This window comes from Mustela lutreola, chromosome 8, assembly GCF_030435805.1.
Source record: "Mustela lutreola isolate mMusLut2 chromosome 8, mMusLut2.pri, whole genome shotgun sequence".
In the NCBI taxonomy this organism is placed as follows: Eukaryota; Metazoa; Chordata; class Mammalia; order Carnivora; family Mustelidae; genus Mustela; species Mustela lutreola.
This window is the reverse complement of record NC_081297.1, coordinates 133,759,650-133,780,031: the sequence shown is the minus strand read 5'-3', so window position 1 is coordinate 133,780,031 and position 20,382 is coordinate 133,759,650. Positions and strand designations below refer to the sequence as shown.

At 44.9% G+C, this 20,382-nt stretch overlaps 1 protein-coding gene across 2 annotated transcripts in view; it reads right to left on the bottom strand.

Moving 5' to 3' along the window:
* The window catches only part of STAB2 (stabilin 2), a 166,905-nt gene that overhangs the window by 33,777 nt on the left and 112,746 nt on the right, over window positions 1-20,382 (bottom strand). For both annotated transcript variants that reach the window (XR_009356928.1, XM_059186690.1), the window contains exons 40-52: window positions 19,623-19,668; window positions 18,731-18,807; window positions 16,549-16,674; window positions 14,722-14,795; window positions 12,996-13,067; window positions 9,527-9,646; window positions 8,372-8,419; window positions 6,954-7,037; window positions 5,548-5,694; window positions 4,689-4,829; window positions 3,428-3,487; window positions 1,818-1,994; window positions 395-484 (exon numbers count right to left, since the gene is read on the bottom strand). Coding sequence is in view for 1 of the 2 variants with exons in the window: in XM_059186690.1 (XP_059042673.1) it covers window positions 395-484; window positions 1,818-1,994; window positions 3,428-3,487; window positions 4,689-4,829; window positions 5,548-5,694; window positions 6,954-7,037; window positions 8,372-8,419; window positions 9,527-9,646; window positions 12,996-13,067; window positions 14,722-14,795; window positions 16,549-16,674; window positions 18,731-18,807; window positions 19,623-19,668 (1,262 nt within the window). In the remaining variant the exon portion in view is untranslated. The remainder of the gene's footprint in view (window positions 1-394; window positions 485-1,817; window positions 1,995-3,427; window positions 3,488-4,688; window positions 4,830-5,547; window positions 5,695-6,953; window positions 7,038-8,371; window positions 8,420-9,526; window positions 9,647-12,995; window positions 13,068-14,721; window positions 14,796-16,548; window positions 16,675-18,730; window positions 18,808-19,622; window positions 19,669-20,382) is intronic.

Below are 20,382 nucleotides of genomic sequence, written 5' to 3'. Positions count from 1 at the left end.
GTGAACTTTCTCTCTGTTGGAGGATCTCGATAGATTCACCTCAGAGCTGGCAGGGGCTAGAGGTGAGTTTGCAGTGGGGCTGGGAAGAAAGGCAAAGGAATGACAGTACGCTCTCCTGCTTCAGCGGAGCGTCTCACACTGCAAAATAAATGCTCCAAAAACAAACCAAAACAAAACAACCCAGAGCTGCTCCTGGCAAGTGTAAAGGCAGGGGGGCTCCCTAACACCCTCGACCAGGGCTTGTGCTGGGATTTATCAGGTTTTTCATATCTATATACTCACTTTGAGCAGAATACCTCTGAAGGCAGCCAGAGAAAAGAGCCAGCTGTCACTGGAGGGAAAAATGAATCTCCCCGTGAGGGGACAGTGGTTGGGGACTGTTGTGTATACTCACGATGTCACTGCCAGCTCCGCACGTCACTCCCAGCTCTGAGCCTTGCAGGGTCTTCCAGGCAGTGGCCCTGGGGAGATCCACAGCTAAGATCTGTAGGAGCGATAGTGGCACGTTAATACACCAAATTTGGGCTGCAGAAGCACCTGAAGGAGCTTTGCCAACAGACCAAGTCCAGACAGGAGTTTTTTCAGCCTTAAAATGATTGCAGACGTAATCAAAAGGAAGACTCATCACGGGCTCTCGAGGAAGTAGGAAATTCTTTCTGTAGGGAATGTCTTCTCCAGCTGGGCCAGTTCCAATCGCCCCTTCATGCCCATTCTATGCTGGGCAGCTGTAGCAGAGGCTGTGCTGGTATAGGAAGCCAATGACAGGATCAGTGGTTTGGGGAAAGGGTGCAGGGCGTGGTTATGGGTTAAGCTGTGACCCCTGAAAAGTTTTATTGCTGTCCTGACCCCCATTACCTTTGAATGTGACATTACTTGGAAGTAAGGTCATTGCAGAGGTAATTAGTTAGTATGGAGGTCACTCTGGAGTCGGGTGGGCCCTTGGTCCGATATGACTGGTGTTCGTAGAAGAAGAAGAGAGAAAAGGAGAATGACATGTGGAGATAGAGAAATGCACAGGGAGAGGACAGCCATGTGACAAGAGAGGCAGGGACTGGAGGGATGCATTGACAAGCCAAGGAAGCAAGGATTTCTAGCAACCGCCAGAAGCTAGGGGAGAAACACAGAACATGTTCTCCGTCTGAGCCTCCAGAGGGAACAACCTTGTCAGCACCTTGATTTCAGACTTCCCAGCCACAAGACCTCTGAGGGCACACATTTCTGTTGTTACAAGCCACCCAGTTTGTGGGTATTTATTATGCGGCTCTGAGACACTAACACAGGTCCTGTGAATTACCCTAAGTTAGGGCCCTTGGACTTCTTGGCTGAGACAGACTCACTCCTGGAGAGATAGGGCTTCTAGCTGAGAATACAAAGTTACAGGATTTCAGCAACAGCTGCCATGTGCCTGTAAGATCTTGCTTCCCTCACAGTAGGTCTGTTCAGGAGTAAACCGCTGAGGCATTTGGCTGAAGCAGCCCTTTGCCTGGAAATTTTGGAAATGGAGGGGAATGAGCCCACCTAGACACACTTGGAACTGTTGCCAACAGCCTTTTTGCCATGTGACCTGGGGAAGAGGAAAGCCAGTCTGTAGCGCAGCAGACGAATGATGCTCCTGGGTACCGGTTAAGGTTAGGAAAAAAAAAAATATGAGTTGGTCAGGGAAATGGGGCAGGCATGGCACACTGCAGGGGTCAATTAACCATGGCTAGTCGGAGCACAGAGTGGGGCAGGGGCTGCACAGTTCTCCTTTGCACCGCGGAGGTGGAGACACACTGACCATTCCTGGAATGGACCCCATCTGTATGCAAAGGAAATACCTTGGAATCTCGGATCACGTGGAACTTCAAATATTCCTTCAGCTTGTCCTTGTTGTCTTGGTTAAATAGGAAATCCTGTTGTTCGGGGGGTAGGGCTTGCAAGGCTTGGTCACTGGGCCAGAAGAGAGTGACTGGAGTGTGGATAGGGTCAGTGATGATGCCCAGCAAACCCACATCCTGAAACACAGGGAGTCGGGCATGTGCACAGCAAATCCCAGCCAGGGGGCGAGGCACAGCATCTTTCTAAGACCCAAAGCCCCCCCTCCCCCCTCCCCCGGGGCGGGGATTGGGGACTTTCCTTTCATGCCTGCCCTGGTGACTTGTTGGGTCTCCAGCTGATTCAGGGGTGACAGCCTGAAACTAGAGGCCCATCACACCTCAACCATTCTGACCCTTATTTTCTTAGATTACAAAACAGTCAAAATTTGGGGCTTTAATGAATAGAAAAAGAACTTTTAACAAAGATTTTTTTTTTTGTTGTTGTTGTTAATATTGCCCAAATACTTTAATTTCTGGAAGACCTTCTTAGCATTTACCCCATATTTCACTTAAAAAACTGAAACTTACACAATATTGAGATACTCCTATGTATTTATAAGATTTTTAGCTTACATGGACTCAAAAAAGAAATTGTCCAATGAATGGAAAGGAATCATTTTGAGAACCTTCTATAACCTGCGTACATCATATACATTGGTCCTTGTAATTTTTCCAGCAGATCTATGAAGTAGCTTTATTATTCCCTTCTATCAAGACCCCGAGAGGTTTGCTAACTTGCTACAAAGCCTGTGTTCAACCAATGAGATGCTCAGATGTGAGGGTGACTATAGGGTTTTGGGGCTGGGTGAGCCGGCAAAGATACCTGTTTGTAACCTTCCCAGAGAGACTCATTTTGGGCACCTAGAAATCTCCACTTCTGAAAAGTTTTGAGAGTGAGCCCCAGACCATTTTGGAAACTGCTGAACTGGGCAGAGGTTTGTAGACTGTGCCACAGGGGTGGGGACAGTGAGAAGGGGGCTGGGTTCTCAGAACACTCTTGGGACTTCTCAGGGTAGGTGGAGGAGAGGGGACCTTGGAGGACCCTATCCCTCCCTGAGTCTCCTCTGAAATCTTTATCTGAATAAGAAGTTTCTCTGTTCCATTTGTGGGAAAAGTGTCTGAAGTCAAAAAAATATAGTTTTAAGCCCAATTTCTACTTATGCCAGAGGCATTGATTTTCCATATCGGCACCTTGGTTTGCCCATCTCTTTAATGGTTTGCTTATCTCATAATTCCAGATGTGAAGCACCTAGTTCAGGGACTGGCACATCCTAATTCCTTTCCCTTGCTCCAACCTCAAATACTTGAGTTTCTAATTCAGCCAATGCACAGTGTATAGCCGAACAAACCCTACGCTATCTGGGGAATGGAGTGGGAATGCTATGACTTTGCTCTGTAGAAAATCAGGACCTCTCGACACAGATCCTACAACAGTTGGCTAGTGCCCCAAATAAAACACCAAATGACAAAACAAAACAACAACAACAGCAAACCCCAAACAAAACAAAATAAAACAAAAAAACCTCCAAAACACCAAACTCCCTCAGGCAGGTTATCCCCTAGGTCTTTACCTGTAGTAGGTTGCTGAATTTGGTGTAGCCATGGTTTGTTGCTACTGTTGTAAGATTTTGCTGCAAAGATAATAAGAATAGCAATGACACTTTTCTTCATGTAGTTCACAAAGTACTTTAACAAAAGCTCAAGCAAATAGAATGAGGGTAAGATAATGCAGCAGGAACTGGGGACTGGCTCATCAGTACCCACTCCAGCTCCGAGGTACTGTGCCTATCTGCAGTACAGAAGCTGGGGGGCTATGCACTTCATTTTCCCAGACTGCCTCGCAGCTACAGCCTCCTAGGTGACAGAACATCCAGCAAGCACAAGGGTTTTTACCAGACTTATTGGTGGAAGGAAACAACACAAGGTGGTTGTGACTGCTAGGAGGGAGACTTTGAATGGCACGATGGTGGAGGCATCTGCGCTCGGACTTGCACATTGCAGGTGCTGAGGCTGGAAACAGGTCAGGACAGCCCCATGGTAAAGTCAAAGCTCCTCCCTTTGCAGGTCTCCCTGAGCTGCTTTGCTCCCAGCTGTGTAGCATCTGGCTCTCTGGCTTTCTTAGGGATTTGGTGATGAACTTAATATCTTAAGGATCTCCTTTTTGTCTAGGTATAGTGGGTTCTGTTGTCTGCAATGAAAAACCCTGGCCAATACTAATAAATAACAATAAAATTCAAAATTGTTTTTTCTTTCAATTGAAAAGGAGTTTTACTCCAAGTTTGGTTTGAGTGTTATCTATCATCTTTTTAAAAAGAAAAAAAAGATTTGTTTATTTTAGAAAGAGTGCATGTGAGCAGGGGGAGAGGGAGGGGGAGAGAGAGAGAATCCTCAAGCAGAGGCCACCCTGAGCACAGAGCCTGATGGAGCCCTGCCTCGACCCCACGACCCTGAGATCATGACCTGAGCCAAAATCAAGAGGCAGACGCTTGACTGACTGAGCCACCCAGGAGCGCCATATCTATCTATCTTTCTACCTATTGGGGGTCTCATCCATTTATGTAACTTCTCTATCTTCCCAGTCTGTGCAAGACCAACTGTTCTTGTGGAAGCTAAAGAAAAACTTGTAAAATCCATTTATCTATTTAAATTAAAGTTTTACCTATTTACTTCTTACTAGAATAATATCCAATAGGCTTTTAATAATAGTAGCTTGAGATTGAAGCAACAAAATGAAACTGTCTCAAAAAGATACCTTAAAACCAGAATTGTGATAATAAATTATGATTATTATGAGTTACCATGTGCTGAGAGTAGGACAATGAGTTCACCCACCACAATCCTTCCAGAGGCATCTTTGGGGGTGAAAAGCAAGTTTTGGGGAGATAGCAATTTGTCTATGATGTGGATGATTCCATTGGTATTGATGATATCACTGGATATGATCTTAGCCTTATTATTTATATACACCGTGTCCTGAAATTAAAAAGAAGAAAAAAAGAAATGAGCACAAAGAGAAACAGACACAAAATTACTTCTTTCTGAATGTTTTATTAACATGCTAAATGGTCGTGAAAGTGAATGTTTAAGTAGAGCTGTGGGTAAAATCCAAGAGTCTATGTTCCTTGAATCCATTTATTCATTATGATTACAAAAAGAAAGCGGAGGCGACCCTGTAACCTCACCTGCAAAAGTTAATAGCAGTTAACCAACCACAACCGTCATTTCACTGTGATTCTCAAACATGAAATAACAAGTGGATCAAGATTGCTTCCTTTTTAACCACCTCCTGACTCCACCACACACTGGTCTCTCTCAGCAATGGATTCCACAGTCACCATTTGTTTCTCTGGGGAGCGAGGGGACTGGCATGACCAGCTCTGGTCAAAAGTTTTCATCCCTGTTCTGCTCCTGACCAAAAGCAGTTCTGATGACCGCTTGAATTTCTGAGTTTCAGTTCTAGCTCGAATATTTACTTGCTGTGTGACCTTGGACAGGTTACTTAACTTCTCTGAGTTCGGGTTCCTAATTTGTAAATTGGGAAATTTGCATATAGAATTGGGAACCTGGCATATAGAAATCACTTGGCATGTGTTAGTTGTTATTACTATCATTACTGTAAAGAAGAGAAGAGAGAAGGCCTAAGAAAGATGGGCATCTTCCTGATGTCCACCTGGGGGGTGGCCTCTCTTACCTGGGAGACGGAGATGACAATGGACTCCCCTTGGAGAGAAGTTGCATTTGGGATCAACTTCAGGTTTTCTAGAAGCAGCTGGTGGCAGGCAATCACATGATAGCGAAGAACCTGGGGCATGAGACCCTGTTTGTCCCAGTCTTTAATCTGTAATAGAAGATGGGCACATTCCAGCCAGTGCCAGGAGCCTTTGTTGTTCTTTCCTCTAGGCCCTCCCCGGGGCCACTCTCCCCACCCAGACTGGGAAGGAGGCAGTCAGGGCTCGCTGGTGGTCAGGGTTACAGGGTACAGGCTTCTCAGACAAGAGGGAGAAAGGGGCCCTCATTCTTTCCTGCTTCCAACATAGATTCTCAGCGTGGAAGGGAGCTTGGAGTTCCCCAGGCCCAGCATTTCACAACACATGTGGCAGGGACCCTAAGTTCTGTGAGATGCTACTTGAAAAAAGACTTTTCTCGTGAAAAATGCTGGGAAATGCTTCATAGCACCTGCCCCCCTTGGAGAGGTACTTGGGCCAAATTTAAACCTTTAGTATGGAAAAATCATGATACTTTTCCATGTGTAAATCAAAACACAAACAATATTAACCATTAAATAAAAAGCATAAAAAAATAATAAAAGGCCCACAAGGTTCTCATTGTTTCATGATCTCTCTTTTGATGCTTTTTAGAGAAAAGTTATCAAAAGTCAACATCTTTCAGAAAGTACTTTTGTACCTCTGCTTTACTGGTGTCTAAAATATATGCATAAAGAGGCAGTGTGCATAGTGAAGGACGTAGGCTCTGGAGTTATGATTGAGTCCTTGCTCCACTACTTGCTAGTCATATGGCTTTGGGAAAGTTAGTTCTGCCAATGTTGTGGACTGTAAAATGGGGTAATAGCACCCAACTGACAGGGTTGTTGTGAACCCTTAATGAATTAATCGAGGCCATGTACTAGAAACAGTGTCTGGGACACTCAATAAATGTTTGCTACATTTTTATATGTTAATAGATAATCCAGCATGAAGAGTCCTAGTGAATGTTAGAACAGTAATGTCTCTGATAGGGTCTGCAAGAAAAAAGACATTTAAATTCCTTTCACCCAGCATTATTATTTTTATTTTTGGAGGGGGCAGGGGGGTCCATGGAAGGTTTGGATCATTTAAGAATTGTTGATCTTTTCCAACCTCCTCCCCTATTCAGGAATGGTTTTTAGTGGACCTCTGGTCATTGTATCCCAAATCCACTTAAATTCTGTCCCTTTGTAGGGGTCTGTATGCTGAGAGGCAGCTCATTCCATTGCTGATCAGCTCTAGTTGATCCTAAATCTCCTGCCCAGAAATGTCTCCAGTGTTGGTTCCAGCGTGACACCCAGAGTCTGGGTTCCAGTCCTAAACCTCTTGGGCTTGCCAAGAGCTTCATGCTTACCTGAGGTTCCTCATCAAAGGCTGCAGATAAAGGTGCAAAGACAGTGAAGGGGCCTGGACCACTCAGGTCTCGCACAGAGTGCTCCTGTGGGAAGGAAGGCAGGACCACATGTCACCTAGTTAACATAAATATGGAGGGGTGTGCTTCAAACAAATAGCAGAGAGTTGATGGTGGCAGAGCGGAGGGAAAACCAAGTTGGGTGATCAGTGTTTTATTCTCAGATTCAAGGTCACTCAGATTCTTTTTTTTAAAAAAAATTTAATTAATTAATTTATTTAGAAAGAAAGAGCATGTGAGTTGGGAAGTGGAAGGGCAGAGTGAAAGGGAGAGAGCAAATCTAAAGCAGACTCCCCATGGAGGGCAGAGCCTGATGTGGGGCTTGATCTCACAACCCTGAGACTTGAGCTGAAATCAAGAGTCAGATACTTAACCGACTGAGCCAGCCAGGTACCCCAAATTCATTCTCATTCTTTGTCATTGAAATAATGTTTATTTTAACATGGTTATAAAAATAACAAATGCTTATTGTATTAGAGACTTGAAAATACAGCATAAAGAAGGAAATAATCACCCATATTCCCACTGTCTAGAAGTCACCCGTTATTTTTAGGTATTCTTTTCCAGTGTCTTTCTATATACAAATATTTTATATAATTTATTATTATTATTAGATTAATATATTACTTTATTATATTATTTTTATACTATTTATAATTTAGTATATAAACAGAATATAAATATAAATAATAATATAATATAATATAAATGTTATATATTATGTTTATATATTTTATTTTTATATTAACATAATATATAAATGTAACATAAATAAATATATAGTATAATTTATTATATGATTAGTATATATAGTATAATTTATTATATAAATAATTTATAATAATTTATTATATTATACTTAATATAGTATTATTATTAATACAAATATAAGTAATACGATGAATGACTTAGCTTTTCTAATTGTCTTCTTGCCAATGCTAAGGTCTTATGGTTACTCATATTTTCTTCTGGGTTTTATGGTTTTCTTTGTTTAGATTTTTCTTTCATTTTTCAATATATCTGGAACTTATTCTGATGTATGATGTGCCTAGAGATCTAATTAAATATTTTCACCCAAAGAGTTTGCCGATTGCCCCAGTAATGCTTCCTTCTTCCACTGGTGTGATGACAGTTTTGCACACATTGCATTCTTGTGTATCGACTGGGCCAGGGGGGTGTTGGTTCTACTCCTGCTGCCCACCTGAGGGCTGAGACGTCCATGAATGACCAGCAGGGACCCTATCTCAGAAATCCACATCCCCAGACTTTCTTCTCCCTCCACCAGCTCCAGAAGCTACAGTTTCCCCATATCTGGCTGGAGACAACACCCTACAGTTAGAGACAGACACACATGTTCTTACCAGCAACTGGAAGAAGTACTGGGATGTTTTTGGGTTCTTGGGAAGCTCCTGGAAAACAAAGACAGGGCAGGGCCACTTCATGTCTGGGATTATAGGCAAGAACCATCCCGGGTTGTCACAAGTCAATTGCTCTGAGGTTGAGTCTCTCTTATACTTTCAGTTGGAAATTTGCCTTGATGGGCCTTTTTCAGCCCCCATCTACAGGCTTGCACTGATGTTCAGAACGACTACAGGGACATGCTGTGTTCTAAAATCTCTCTGGAGTCACTGTCTGATTTATCAAAGAAAGTTCCAGCTATTTCCAGAAGCAGTGGAGCTATAGGAGCATTTTTAAAAGTTCAAATCTTTAAAAAAAAAACAGTTATGGGTTTAAGGCAGATTTCATTTCTCCATTGACAGGAATATTTGATTAGCCAGAATGCTCTAGTCCCTCTTTAAACCAAATAATAGAACGTTCGCTTTATTTTATTTTAATTTTTTAGATTTTATTTATTTGACAGGGAACACAAGTAGGCAGAGAGGCCAGCAGAGAAAGAGAGAGGAAGGGAAGCAGGCTTCCTTTGAGCAGAGAGCCCGATGAGGGGCTCGATCCCAGAACCCTGGCATCATGACCTGAGCCGAAGGCAGAGGCTTTAACCCACTGAGCTCCCAGGAGCCCCCAGAATGTTCACTTTATAAATCTCCAAGTGTTACACTGCCTTGTCCGCTATGTCTGGCAGAGTTGCTTGTGCACATGGACACACGCATAGGCTCCAACAGAAACCCACATCATGGTAATGCCTTGGAGTCACTCTGTGCTCCATGCCTGTTGCATACATTATTTCTATGACAACTTGATGGGCTTGGTGCCATTAGTGTTGTTTTTTTTTTTTTTTAAATGGATTAGAATGCTGATGCTTAGAGAGTGGTTATTGCTCAGTGTCACATTTTTAATTGGCAGAGTTGATTTCAAACCCAGTTGCTTTTGACTCTAGAACCATCAGTCTGAGAACTGGGTAGATAAAATCTCTTCTCATTGCCAGTTTATATAAGAACAGTCTTTCCAATTTTTGTAGTTTTACGAGTTACAAAACTCTTGCACCGTCCTTGGGTAACCTGGATTCTTGGTGCAGTGAGGGACATGGGGTTTACTTATGGAAATACGCCTCTCCTTACCTGGTAGATGTTGCCACGGCAGGTAAACCCATCCCCGATGTAGTTGGGCTTGCAAGTACACGTCCTTTCTTCCAGACCAGTGTGATTGCAGATAGCGAATTCACTACAGCCGCCATTTTTCTGGTAAAATTTCCGAGGGGTGGGGGATAGGAGTCAGACCAGTTTGTTTGCCATCTCTGCCAATATTTACCAAGCAATTCTGTACTGAAATATATTTTTTTATTCACTCTCCAACTGACTTGTTTGCATGATTTGCCCCTTTCCTGAACTTGCCTTTCAACTCCCTACAGTGGTAAGGGCCATTTATTCACCCAACCTTGTATCCCAGATCTCCAGCCCTCTATAGACAAGCCCAGAGGTGCCAAATGGAGAGTTTCTTGGCACCGGGGTGTTGTCCACAAAGGCACCAATCTTGTCTGACAATTCCCAGCTTTAGACTTAAATTCGGATTTCATAGGAGCCAAGGTAGCCGTCACCAGTTAGGAGGCAGTGGGTATAAAACAACATACTGTCCTTGTCCACAGAGAGCTTAAAAACCGTGGAAGATGGGACAGAGACCTAAAATAGAATCAAAGCAAAGTATAGCTCAAAGCTGAAATCCATGGGAACACCGAGAAGGACTGTGCAGTGTAAGCCAAGTTTCTGAGCAAGGAAACAATGTGAACTCAGGAGAAAGAACCCTGATGGGGTCGACAAAGAAGGAGCTCAACAGACTTAAAGGCCAGCTGTAAAATCTGCCTTTCCTCTAACCATTGTTCCCAAAGTCTTTGTGAAGCATGATTTTTGGGCCTAGGAGGAATTTACTGTCCCAGATTCCTGCCTCAAGCTGACAAAGTTCAGTGAGCTCCCCAAGAAAGCTGCCTTCTGCAAGACTGATCACCATCTCCTGGGGGCCCTGGATCTTCCAGCCAGGTACCAAGGATTTTACCATCCCGATACCCAGCCTGCTGTAAGACCACCAAGACCAATCATCTCTTTGCCACTTTGCTGTTTATCTCAGTCAATGGCAAGGTCTGGGTGCTCAAGGTTCCCTCCCACCTCACGGTCACTCCCTTCCACGTTGCTCTAGAAATTATGATCTGACCCCACATGCATCTTTTTCTGCCTTCACAAACCCTTCCTGGTGCCTTCTGAAACTCACCACCATTAAACTCCTGGCAGTCTCCAACCTGTTTCCAGAAAATTCTCTCTGCTTCTTATGGAAGAGGTATCAGGTTTCCCTGCACCCCTCAGGCAAAGCTCTTTTCCTCCCTTACCCCACACTTCATGGTCTGGGGGCTGGGAGGGAGTCTTTCTTGTCGGGCTTCCAGCTCTCTGAGGACACATGGAGTCTACGATCGCCCCTTCTTCAGTCCTAGCAGTGATGCGTGGATCAGTGGCTTTCCCTCCACACCCGGCATCATCCTCAGCAGCATCAACATCCCTGTCAATGGTCTCCACCATACCTGCCCCCACTCTGCCTCTGCCACCACTGCTGGACCACCCTTGACTTTGTCCCAACATTAAAGTGGACTGCTCCTGAGAGCTCTGTGTCAGCATCCCACTGTCTCTGACCACCAGCTTTTATCTTCTCAACTCACCTCTTCTAATGCTGTAGCTCCAGCCTCCTTTGAGCCAATTTCCTTCTCACCCACATTCCCACCTCAGCCTGGTCGCCCCTAGCTCCTCGCTTGGTCCTAGCCTGGTGGCCCACAGGAGGGCTCTGTATACCACTGCCTCTGGGCCCGGCCTGATGGACGGGCGGGGCATTGGTGTCTGGACTCCCAACCAAGTTACCACACAAGCACCGACACTGCTGTATTCCTTCAGTGTGTTACCTTCTCTCTCTGGAGAAGTCACTTCACACCTTCACTCCTCTGTACAGCTCTCAACCCCTGGCCCTTACTCTCAGCGGATGAACTCACCTCATGCCTTATGGAGAAAATAGACCCAATAACCAACCCATCCTCCTGCCCTGACGCTCACCGCCTGCCTGGGCCTGATCACCAACATTACTTTCCTTATTTAACAAATACACTGACAACTGACTGACCAGTCGCTTACACACCAAGTGCCCATCTCTTCCCCTCAGTGTAAACTCTTGAAGGGAAGAGACTTCGCCGCTTGGTCACAGATGAACTCCCAGTGCCTGAAATGGTGCCTGGTATGTAGGGAAAGCCCATCGACCTAGATGTGTGTCATCCTGTGTGAGGTTTCCCACTGGATATGTAGAAATTTGAGTGGTCTCTGTCCTCGCGGGACACACAATTTATTTGGAGTGATCAGACACAGACATTTTTAAGCTAATTTGCAATAAGGGCCCCGAGTGACTCAGTAACTGACTGAGTGACTAACAAACTGATTGACTAACGACCTACCTGACTAACTGCTTGACTGACCAACTAGCCAACTACCTGCCTACCTACCACTGCCCCTGCTCCTCTCAGAGACTCAGCTGTGAGCCCTGGGTCCCTTTCCCCTCATCCACTCCTGTACTTTCTTCCTGTAACAATCCATCTCCTTCCCCTCAGTATCGGTTTCCTTCTCTCTATTGCATCATACTCATCTGCAGAGAAACATGCTTCAATTCTACTCATCTTGCAAGACAACAAACTTCTGTTCTTTTTGAAAAGAATCCAGTGGGCGGTGGCAGTCACGGGTGCAGCGGACATGAGTTAAGGACTTGTACCTGAGTGTCAGGTGCATGTGTGTTCACTGTGTGAGTTGCCAAGACAAGGTGGCTGTTACAAAACAGACAGACAGACAGATGGAAAGGATCATCGAAGAATTGCTGTGGAAATAAAGCTGGCCGTGGGTCTGGTCGTAACAGTTCCATATCCTAGCACTCTGCTTTTTGCCATCATTTCATGTGCGGACATGGTCTCCTGAGGCATTTGCCAGACTAACACAAGGGGACAGTTGGATGGAGCTTGGAGAGGAAGGGCTTTAACTGTGTGGCATCTGTGCTGTTCTCACTCCCACAGCTGGAGATGGGTGATATGAAGAAGGGAAATAAGGTGCAGAGACTGGTCCTCCTCTGGGGCTCGCTGCCTCATGAGAAGAACAGACACGAAAAGTGACCCAGGGTGCAGCCTCTGAATAAGATGGACATGGGTTCAAGTTCTGACTGTGCTGTGTGCTTGTTCTATATCTGAAAGGTCTGCCCATGTCCTAAATCCTGGTGTCTGTGACTGTGACCTTGTTCAGAGAGTCTTTGCAGATATAATTAAGGATCTAGAGATGAGAACATTCTAGATGAAGCAGGTAGAGTCCACAGGAGTCCTTACCAGAAGAGAAGACGCCTTACCAGAAGAGGCAAAGGCCATGTGAAGAAGAGACAGAGAATGGAGTTTCTCCAACTTCAGCTGGAACATGAGGGAGAAATGAGCCTCACGGCCCAGAAGCAGCTGTGTGCGTCACCCCCCAGGAGAGGAGCAGGAGGCACCCTAGGCCTGGCCACTGAGGGCTTTGGCCCCAGAGCCGTACTCACAGTTAGGCAGGTGTTGATGAGCGTGCAGACCTTCCCGTCTCCCGTGTATTTGGGCAAACAGTTACAGACCGCCTGTCCGGGAGGGGAAGGAAATGCGTGATTTCACAGAGAGATGCTGCTGGCTCTCATATTCCAATTCTATAACAGTAACAGTAATCCCACAAGAGTCTATGTTTGACATGGGCAAGACCTTGCTTATGATGATAATTGTTATCTGACATTTTAGCACATTTGACATACTTCACATTAGCACCGGGATTTCCTGTATTGCTTAACTTTGCTGCCCAGAGACTTTCTTTTCTTTTTCTTTTTTTTTTTAGACACTGTTACCTTATTTGGTCCCTTGCCTCTTCAGCACTCACCTCTTTGGTCACCTTGGTTGGTAAAGGCTCAGTGGCAAGGAAGCTAAGCCACGGCCCACTCCTGCTCCCACTGGGTTCTCGCACATCTCCGCCCAGGCTCTGCCCCAAGGCATCAGCTGGGGGAGGAGAGCTTTGGAGTCACATGGTGGGTGCAGGTGAAAACAATCCATCAGGCCCACTGTTTGACCAAGGTGGGGGCTGGGGGCTTGAAGTTGAGGGAGGGGACACTGCAGAAAGCTGGGGACTGTCTACTTCGCTCGCATTTCCCTGGTGCTCTGCTCAGGACTGAGTGAGGCTGAAACCCAGCTACACTCTAGTCATCAAGCCATGCTCCTGATGTGTCTAGAGAGGCAGCTTTGTGGTCTGATGAACTAGAAAACTCATTGGTGGGGCCAGCCAGGGTCAAATGGCAGGTGTTCACTTCTCTGCCTCTTCCTTCATTACAGACCTGGACCTCAGCCCCAAAGCTTTATCAAGACACCTTCAGCCACTGCTCCTGGGCTAAGGTCCTGTCTCAGGGATCAACCCTGTGTCCCTCTCACAGCCTTCTAGGTGTAGAGGAGGACTTGTAGAGGCCTTGAGCAGCACAATGCTTCTAGTGCTTCCTTACCCTGTATGTGGTTTGAAGTAAGAGCTCAGTGGCAAGAGCTGAACCCCCAGCTCTATCGAAATGTGCTGGGTTTTTCCAAGCCTATCTGTGTGAGTGTGTGTGCGCACACACACACACACACACACAAAATTCTTTAAAATAAGTGTTTTGGTATTTTTTTTCTTATTTTTGAGCACTTGAGGCACCTGCTGGTTCTGCCCATTGGGAGACCTGACACTGAGGTCTGGGACTCAACAAGATCCCTAGAACATTCACTGGCGACTTCACCTCATCATCCAGTTTCTGATATAGGTGACTTCCTTGTTGTGCTGGTTGCAGCCGCAAAGTTCACTGTGTTAGGGAATAAATGACTGACAGAGGGCCTAAGAACTGTCTTCTGCTGTGGCACATGCATTTCAGAGCCTCAAGCCAAAGAAAAAGTGTGGGATTCTGGACATCAGAAAACCGCAAGAAAGGAGAGGATTGTTGGAAACTTTCTAGATGCTTCTGAAACCATGTTGTGTTGGCAGGCGTCTACATCTCTGCACTCAAGAAGCTCCTTCTCTCAAGAACCCTTTGTCCCCTCACTCCCACCATTTTTCATCCCCACAGAATGGCCTCTTTGGGAATTCGTTCAGAATCTCCCCCTACAGTGTTTGCTTTAGGCTGCTGGCCTCCACAGGTCTGTTCTCAGCCCCTCTCCCTCAGGCTGGGTCTGAAGACCCAGGAATTTGCCCCGAGGAAAACTGGAGGCCCTCAAGGGGGTGGAGCTCACCTGGTTGGGTCCAGTCTGAGTGCACTCTGCATTCTTGTGACAGCCACCATTGTTCTCCAAACAGGGGTTGATCTCTTTAAAACAAAAAGCCAATACCTGGCATGAAATTCAAACCTCATTTTCAAGTAAAGACATCTTGAGGAAACAGTCGGGATGGCTAACTGAACAAGGCGAGCAGATGTCCAAGTGTGATTTGGTTTTCTAATGACTCTGTGGGAGAAGTAACCCAACAAGGAAGGTCCCAGATACCATTTCTCAAAGTCACCTCCTCTGGGCTGGGACTGTGCCAGCAAGGCATAGTCTGTGGGCTTGCATCTGTCCCTCTACTGAATGAATATGAGCACTTTGCAGCCAAGGACTTGAAATAATAGAATCTAGGAGTCTAATTCAACAGGCTATGAAGAAGAAATTTAGGAGTTAAGAAAATCACTTGCAACTATCACAGTATAATTGCTTTAGGGAAGAATCATCAGTAAAATCTCCATCTACGAGGACACTTTGGTGAGGAACAGGATATTTGCTTGATGTTCAAATATCTCCCCATTGAATGCTTCTTAGTAGCAATGGGGAAAATCAACTGTCCCATGGAGAAATCAGATAGCACCTTGACCGAGTGGTCAAAATTAATATTGCAGATGAGAGACAGTTGGAAATAATGAGCCTCTGGTGTGATATCCTGAGCAGGACACATTATCACTCCTGTGATATTGGGTCTGGAAGGCATTATCTCAGTATAATCATAAACAAGCATCAGACCAACCCCAAATGAAGGACATGCTATGAACAAGAAAGTTGGGGTGGTGGACCGTCTTCATCTAAAATGTCAATGTCATAAAAGACAAAGCAAGGCTGGAGAACCATCCCCGATTCAAGGCGATATGATGTCCATTCCTAACCTGGGTGCTGCACCAGAGGAAAAAATGCCCAAACAGGACATTATGTTATGGGGTCAACAGATAAAATTAGAATACAAATGGTAATTAAACAAACATCTTATATCAGTAGTAAATTGACTGAAGTTGGTTGGTAGCTGCTGTGTGTATACAAGAATTTACCCTTAATTCTCAAATATGCTCAGGTATTTAAGGGTAAAGGGAATATGATATATATAGTTTACTCTCAAATGGTTTAGGAAAAATATGTACAGAGCAAATGATAAAGCAAATGTAGAAATACATTAATAATAGTGAATCCAGGTAAAAAGCAAGTGGGACTGCTTTTGTATTATTCTCACAACACTTGTGGCCAATTTTTTTTTTTTTTAAACAAGTAAAACGTCAAAAGTGAGACAACTTACTACTGCATACCTTTAGAGTATAACCATGTGTAGCCATGAAGATAATGATTTGGGGGTACACTTATTTTCAGGGATAGTTGTTCTTTCATACTGCTAAGCCTAAAAATGCTATGGATCGTAACAGAATTTTCATTCAAAGAAGTATGTGCCTCATAGCAAACTGGGAGTGATCTGACAATAGGGAGGGTGGTTATTTCCAGAATATTCTCTCCCAGCACATATGCATTCTCTAATTTTTCTACAGCGAGAATGTGCTCTTGTGTTAAAAAAAAAGAACTAATAAATGTTAAAAAATTCAGTCACCACCACAGCGTTTAACTGGAACAGGTCTCTCCTTTTTCTCCTTCCCAGGTGATTTTTGGCCATCACACACCTTCATCCCGTTGCGGTCACATTTTCACACCCTCACGCATTCTTGCTCAGATATACTTAAAGATGATTCCAGAAGTGGCAGGTCCTAATAACAGGACTGGTGCCCAGGGCTCTGATTCTTGAAACTTGGCCACCGGACAGTGAGGGATGGTACCTACCGAGGCACACGATGCCATCACCTGTGTAGCCTGCCCGGCACACACACCGCCGACTTCCAGGGGTGGTTCTCCTGCAGTCAGCCTTGGTAGAGCAACCTCCGTTGCTGGTCTCACAGGCATTGATGGCTGTCGGAGAGAGATGGGATGCCCAGCAGAGCAGGAGAGGGAGGGGAAAAAAAAAAACCCAGTGATGCCTTTTGACTCGAGTGAGATGGAGGATACCTCAGAATATCAGGAACTGGATTAAATATGAAGAGTTCAAAAGAACACAAATCCCCAGATGTCTTCCTTGGGGAATTCTACCAAACATTTAAAGGAGGATAAAGAGCCAATTTTCACAAACTCTTCCAAAACTGGAAGAGGGGAGAGAACTTCCCAATTCATTTATGAGGTCGGTATCACCCTGGGACCAAAGCCTGACAGAGTCGGCAGAAGAAAATCACAGACCAATATCCCTTGCGAATGTAAACACAAAGATCCTTAAGAAAATACTTGTAAATCAAATTTGGCAATATATAAAAAGAATTAAACACCATCATCGAGTGGGAATTTTGCAGGAATGAAAGGTGGCTGAACATTTAAAAATCAATTAACGTGCTACAGCAGATCAATAGAATTATAGAAGACAAACTGACATTGTCATCTCAATAGAAGGAACAAAAGCATTTGATAAAATTTCATTGCCTTTAATAATAGAAACTCAAAAGGCAAGGAATAAAAGGAAACTTCCTCTTAAGCTAATAAATGATGTCTATATATGGAATAGAACTGAGAGTCCAGAAATAAACCCATATACCTAAGGTCAACTGATTTTCCACAAAGATGCCAAAACATTTCAATGGGGGAAAGAAAAATCTTTTCAACAAATGATACTGAGACAATTGGGTCTTCCCATACAAAAGAATGAACTTGGACCTCGGCCTCACAACAGGTACTCAAATTAATTCAAAGTAGATCAAAGACCCAGATCTACTTGGAGTCCCACACTGTGACCTTGGACAAGCTGCTTAGTTAATATGAACCTTGGGGTCCACCCATCGAGGTTTATTCACAAGTTTAGAAACGCCCATCTGATTATGTATGTGAAGGTGTTACACAAATGTTGGCTGTTCTATTAACTTGTGTCTTCTGCTTTTGCTGTTTTTCCAAAAGCAGAGGGCAAGAAAAACGTTCCAGTTGTTGTCCCTTTCCCGCAGTTTTCCCTGGCATACTGAGCACATCCCTGATGTAGGAAACATCTGGGCCCTGGGTCAGGGGGCCTGCACACTGGGGCAATCCCCAGGAGGAGATGGTCTAGAAAGCAGGCTGGTAGGTTCACTGTCCAGCTCCACTACCATCTGGACTGAAGCCTGCCAGGACAAGCTGCATAAGAGGAAGATGATGCTAAGTGGTTCCACTTTTCTAGCACCAAATACGTGGTGGGCCCCATAAGAATATTGGCTCGCATTTATTGAGTATGCTCTGTGCCAAGACTGTTCTAAGTACTTCACAGGGATTAATCCAGGTTATCACCCAACAGTCCAGTGAGGGAGATTCTCTTACTATCCACCACTTGCAGATTAAAAAAAAAAAAATCAAAACAAAACGATGCAAAGATCAGTCAAGCAACTTTCCCAAGATAGCACAAATGATAAGAACTTAGACTCAAACCCAGGAGGGTCTGAGGCTAGGGCTACTTTAAGCTGCTGTCTCATCCTGCCGCTGTACAGAGAGGTCATTTCATGCCCAAACCACTCAGCAGGGTAGACAGTTTTGTTTACTTTGTAAGTGAACTAAGGTGGCTCAGAGCCGGTAAGAGACCCACCCAAAGCCACGAGGGTAGTAGGAGGAAGAACCGGGATTTAAGTCCTTGTCCCATTCCAGAGTCCCCATGCCTGGGCCACACCCTAGGTCCATCAAACCAGTGTTTTTAAAGTTCTCTAGGTGATTTCAACCATGGTCAAGGTCGTGCACCACTGTTTGGAGAAGAGAACAGGTGCAACTGACCCACCCATTCCTAAGCCAACACATGCCCCGTCTGTAAATAGTAGTTTTCTTGCCGTGGGGCCCCATCAGTGGCCCTGTTCCATTCAGGTAACCATCAGCAGCTGGTAGCGGCTGCCCATTCAGTCTGCAGGAACACAGACCTCTCAACAACTTGCACTAGCCTTGTGTCCCCCCAGCAGACCCTTTCCTCGCTTGCCTGTGCAAACTGTTCCATTCCCTTGGAATCCGGCTGTGCATTTGCAAGAGGCTGTACCGTCTGGATTGAGAAGGCAGCTGCAATGAGAAAGGGCAAGGGCTATTTGTGGAAAACAAACAAATAAGCGAACAAACAAAAAACAACACTGTTCCCTTCATGGGCAGCATCCCAGCTCCCGCTCCCACGTGGCTCTTCCAGGTCTTGCCTAAGCTTTGGAAAGAGAGGTCATTTGTAGCACAGCCCCCGCCCCCCAGGGGCAGCTAAAACCGCAGGGTGTGCACATGGAGGCATCGGCCCAGAGATAGGGAGGGTAGCTACCCATCTTTAGAGAGCCACTTATGTCCTCGGAGCTGTGCTTTGCACATTACTTTGTAGAACATACACAATATCGAATAGCTCTAACAAGCAGATATTAATAGTCCCATTTTATAGCTGGAGAAACTGAGGCTTAGAAGCATAAAGTAATTGACTCAAGGTCATGCAGACATGAAAAGGACAGAGGCCAATTTGAATTCAAGTCGAAGCCCCTCTGGGAGTTAGAAGTATGAAGCCGAAGTCTGAACAAGTAAGGCTTGGCGGTGAAGTGGGAGCAAGGTTGGATGAAGGTCAGGTGCACTGGCCTGCCCCTGGCTTCTATGAAAGGGTCCCTGTGACTTGAACTGGGAATAACAGCTGACATTCTTGCCAATAGGCCAGGTAACTCAGGGGACAGCTTGTTTAAAAGGCTGCATCTGGCAAGAGATGGTGGCCTTTTCAGAGGGAATTTTCATTTTATACTTGATTTTATCCTATCTCTTCAGAAAACGTCTCAGAAAATGATTACTCTGAGGCGGACGCTTCTAGGAGATGATCCTCTTTGCATCACCCCCAAAGAAAGTTCCCAGGTACGTACTTGGCGCTCGTGTGGCATATGCCATTGCAGTCATCTTTTGTGATCTCTGAAAAAGAGAACCAGTTGTTGGGTCAGTCCTTTCACACTAAACCTACCTCAAAAATGTTCTTTGAGTACTTGGTGCTAACAAAAGACTTAATTCCTCAAAAGTAATTTTATGCATCATGTGAACCATGTAAAGTTCTGTGACCTTGTGAAACCTCTTTTGCATGGGCTGGCCGGAAGCTCAGAGCCAAATGAGAAGGTCAGATATCCTGATGTTGGCCAGTTGCCTACTGTGTGCCAGGCCCTGTGCCACACAGCGAGGCTGCAGGGACAGTAAAACGCAGTATCTTCCCTCAGGCTCTGGATGTCGATGCGTGTTCCTCCCTGGGGCCTGATTTTTTACTTTCGTTTATATTTTCATCATTTTATTATGGGGTGATATAAACAAGCAAAACCCAATTATAATGAATATTAAAATATTATTTTATTCCTATTGCATATGCAAAAATAACCCAGGGCCCGGCAGGTGCACAGCAGGTGCCTATTACCTATTAGCTCAATTCATTCCTAAGTTTCCTGGAACAGCATAGACTCTTGCCCTTGGATGCCCCCCTAACAGAGATTTCCCAGCAGGAGACGATCCAGAAAAAAATCATTAGAGATGAAGAGAGAGTATCTTTTGAGGAAAATGCTTGTGTTAAGAGCCTTTGGGATAGAATCTCATTAAAGCTCGTCGAGTCACCTAGAAGGTCTGGAAAGAGAGACTTGACTTTCA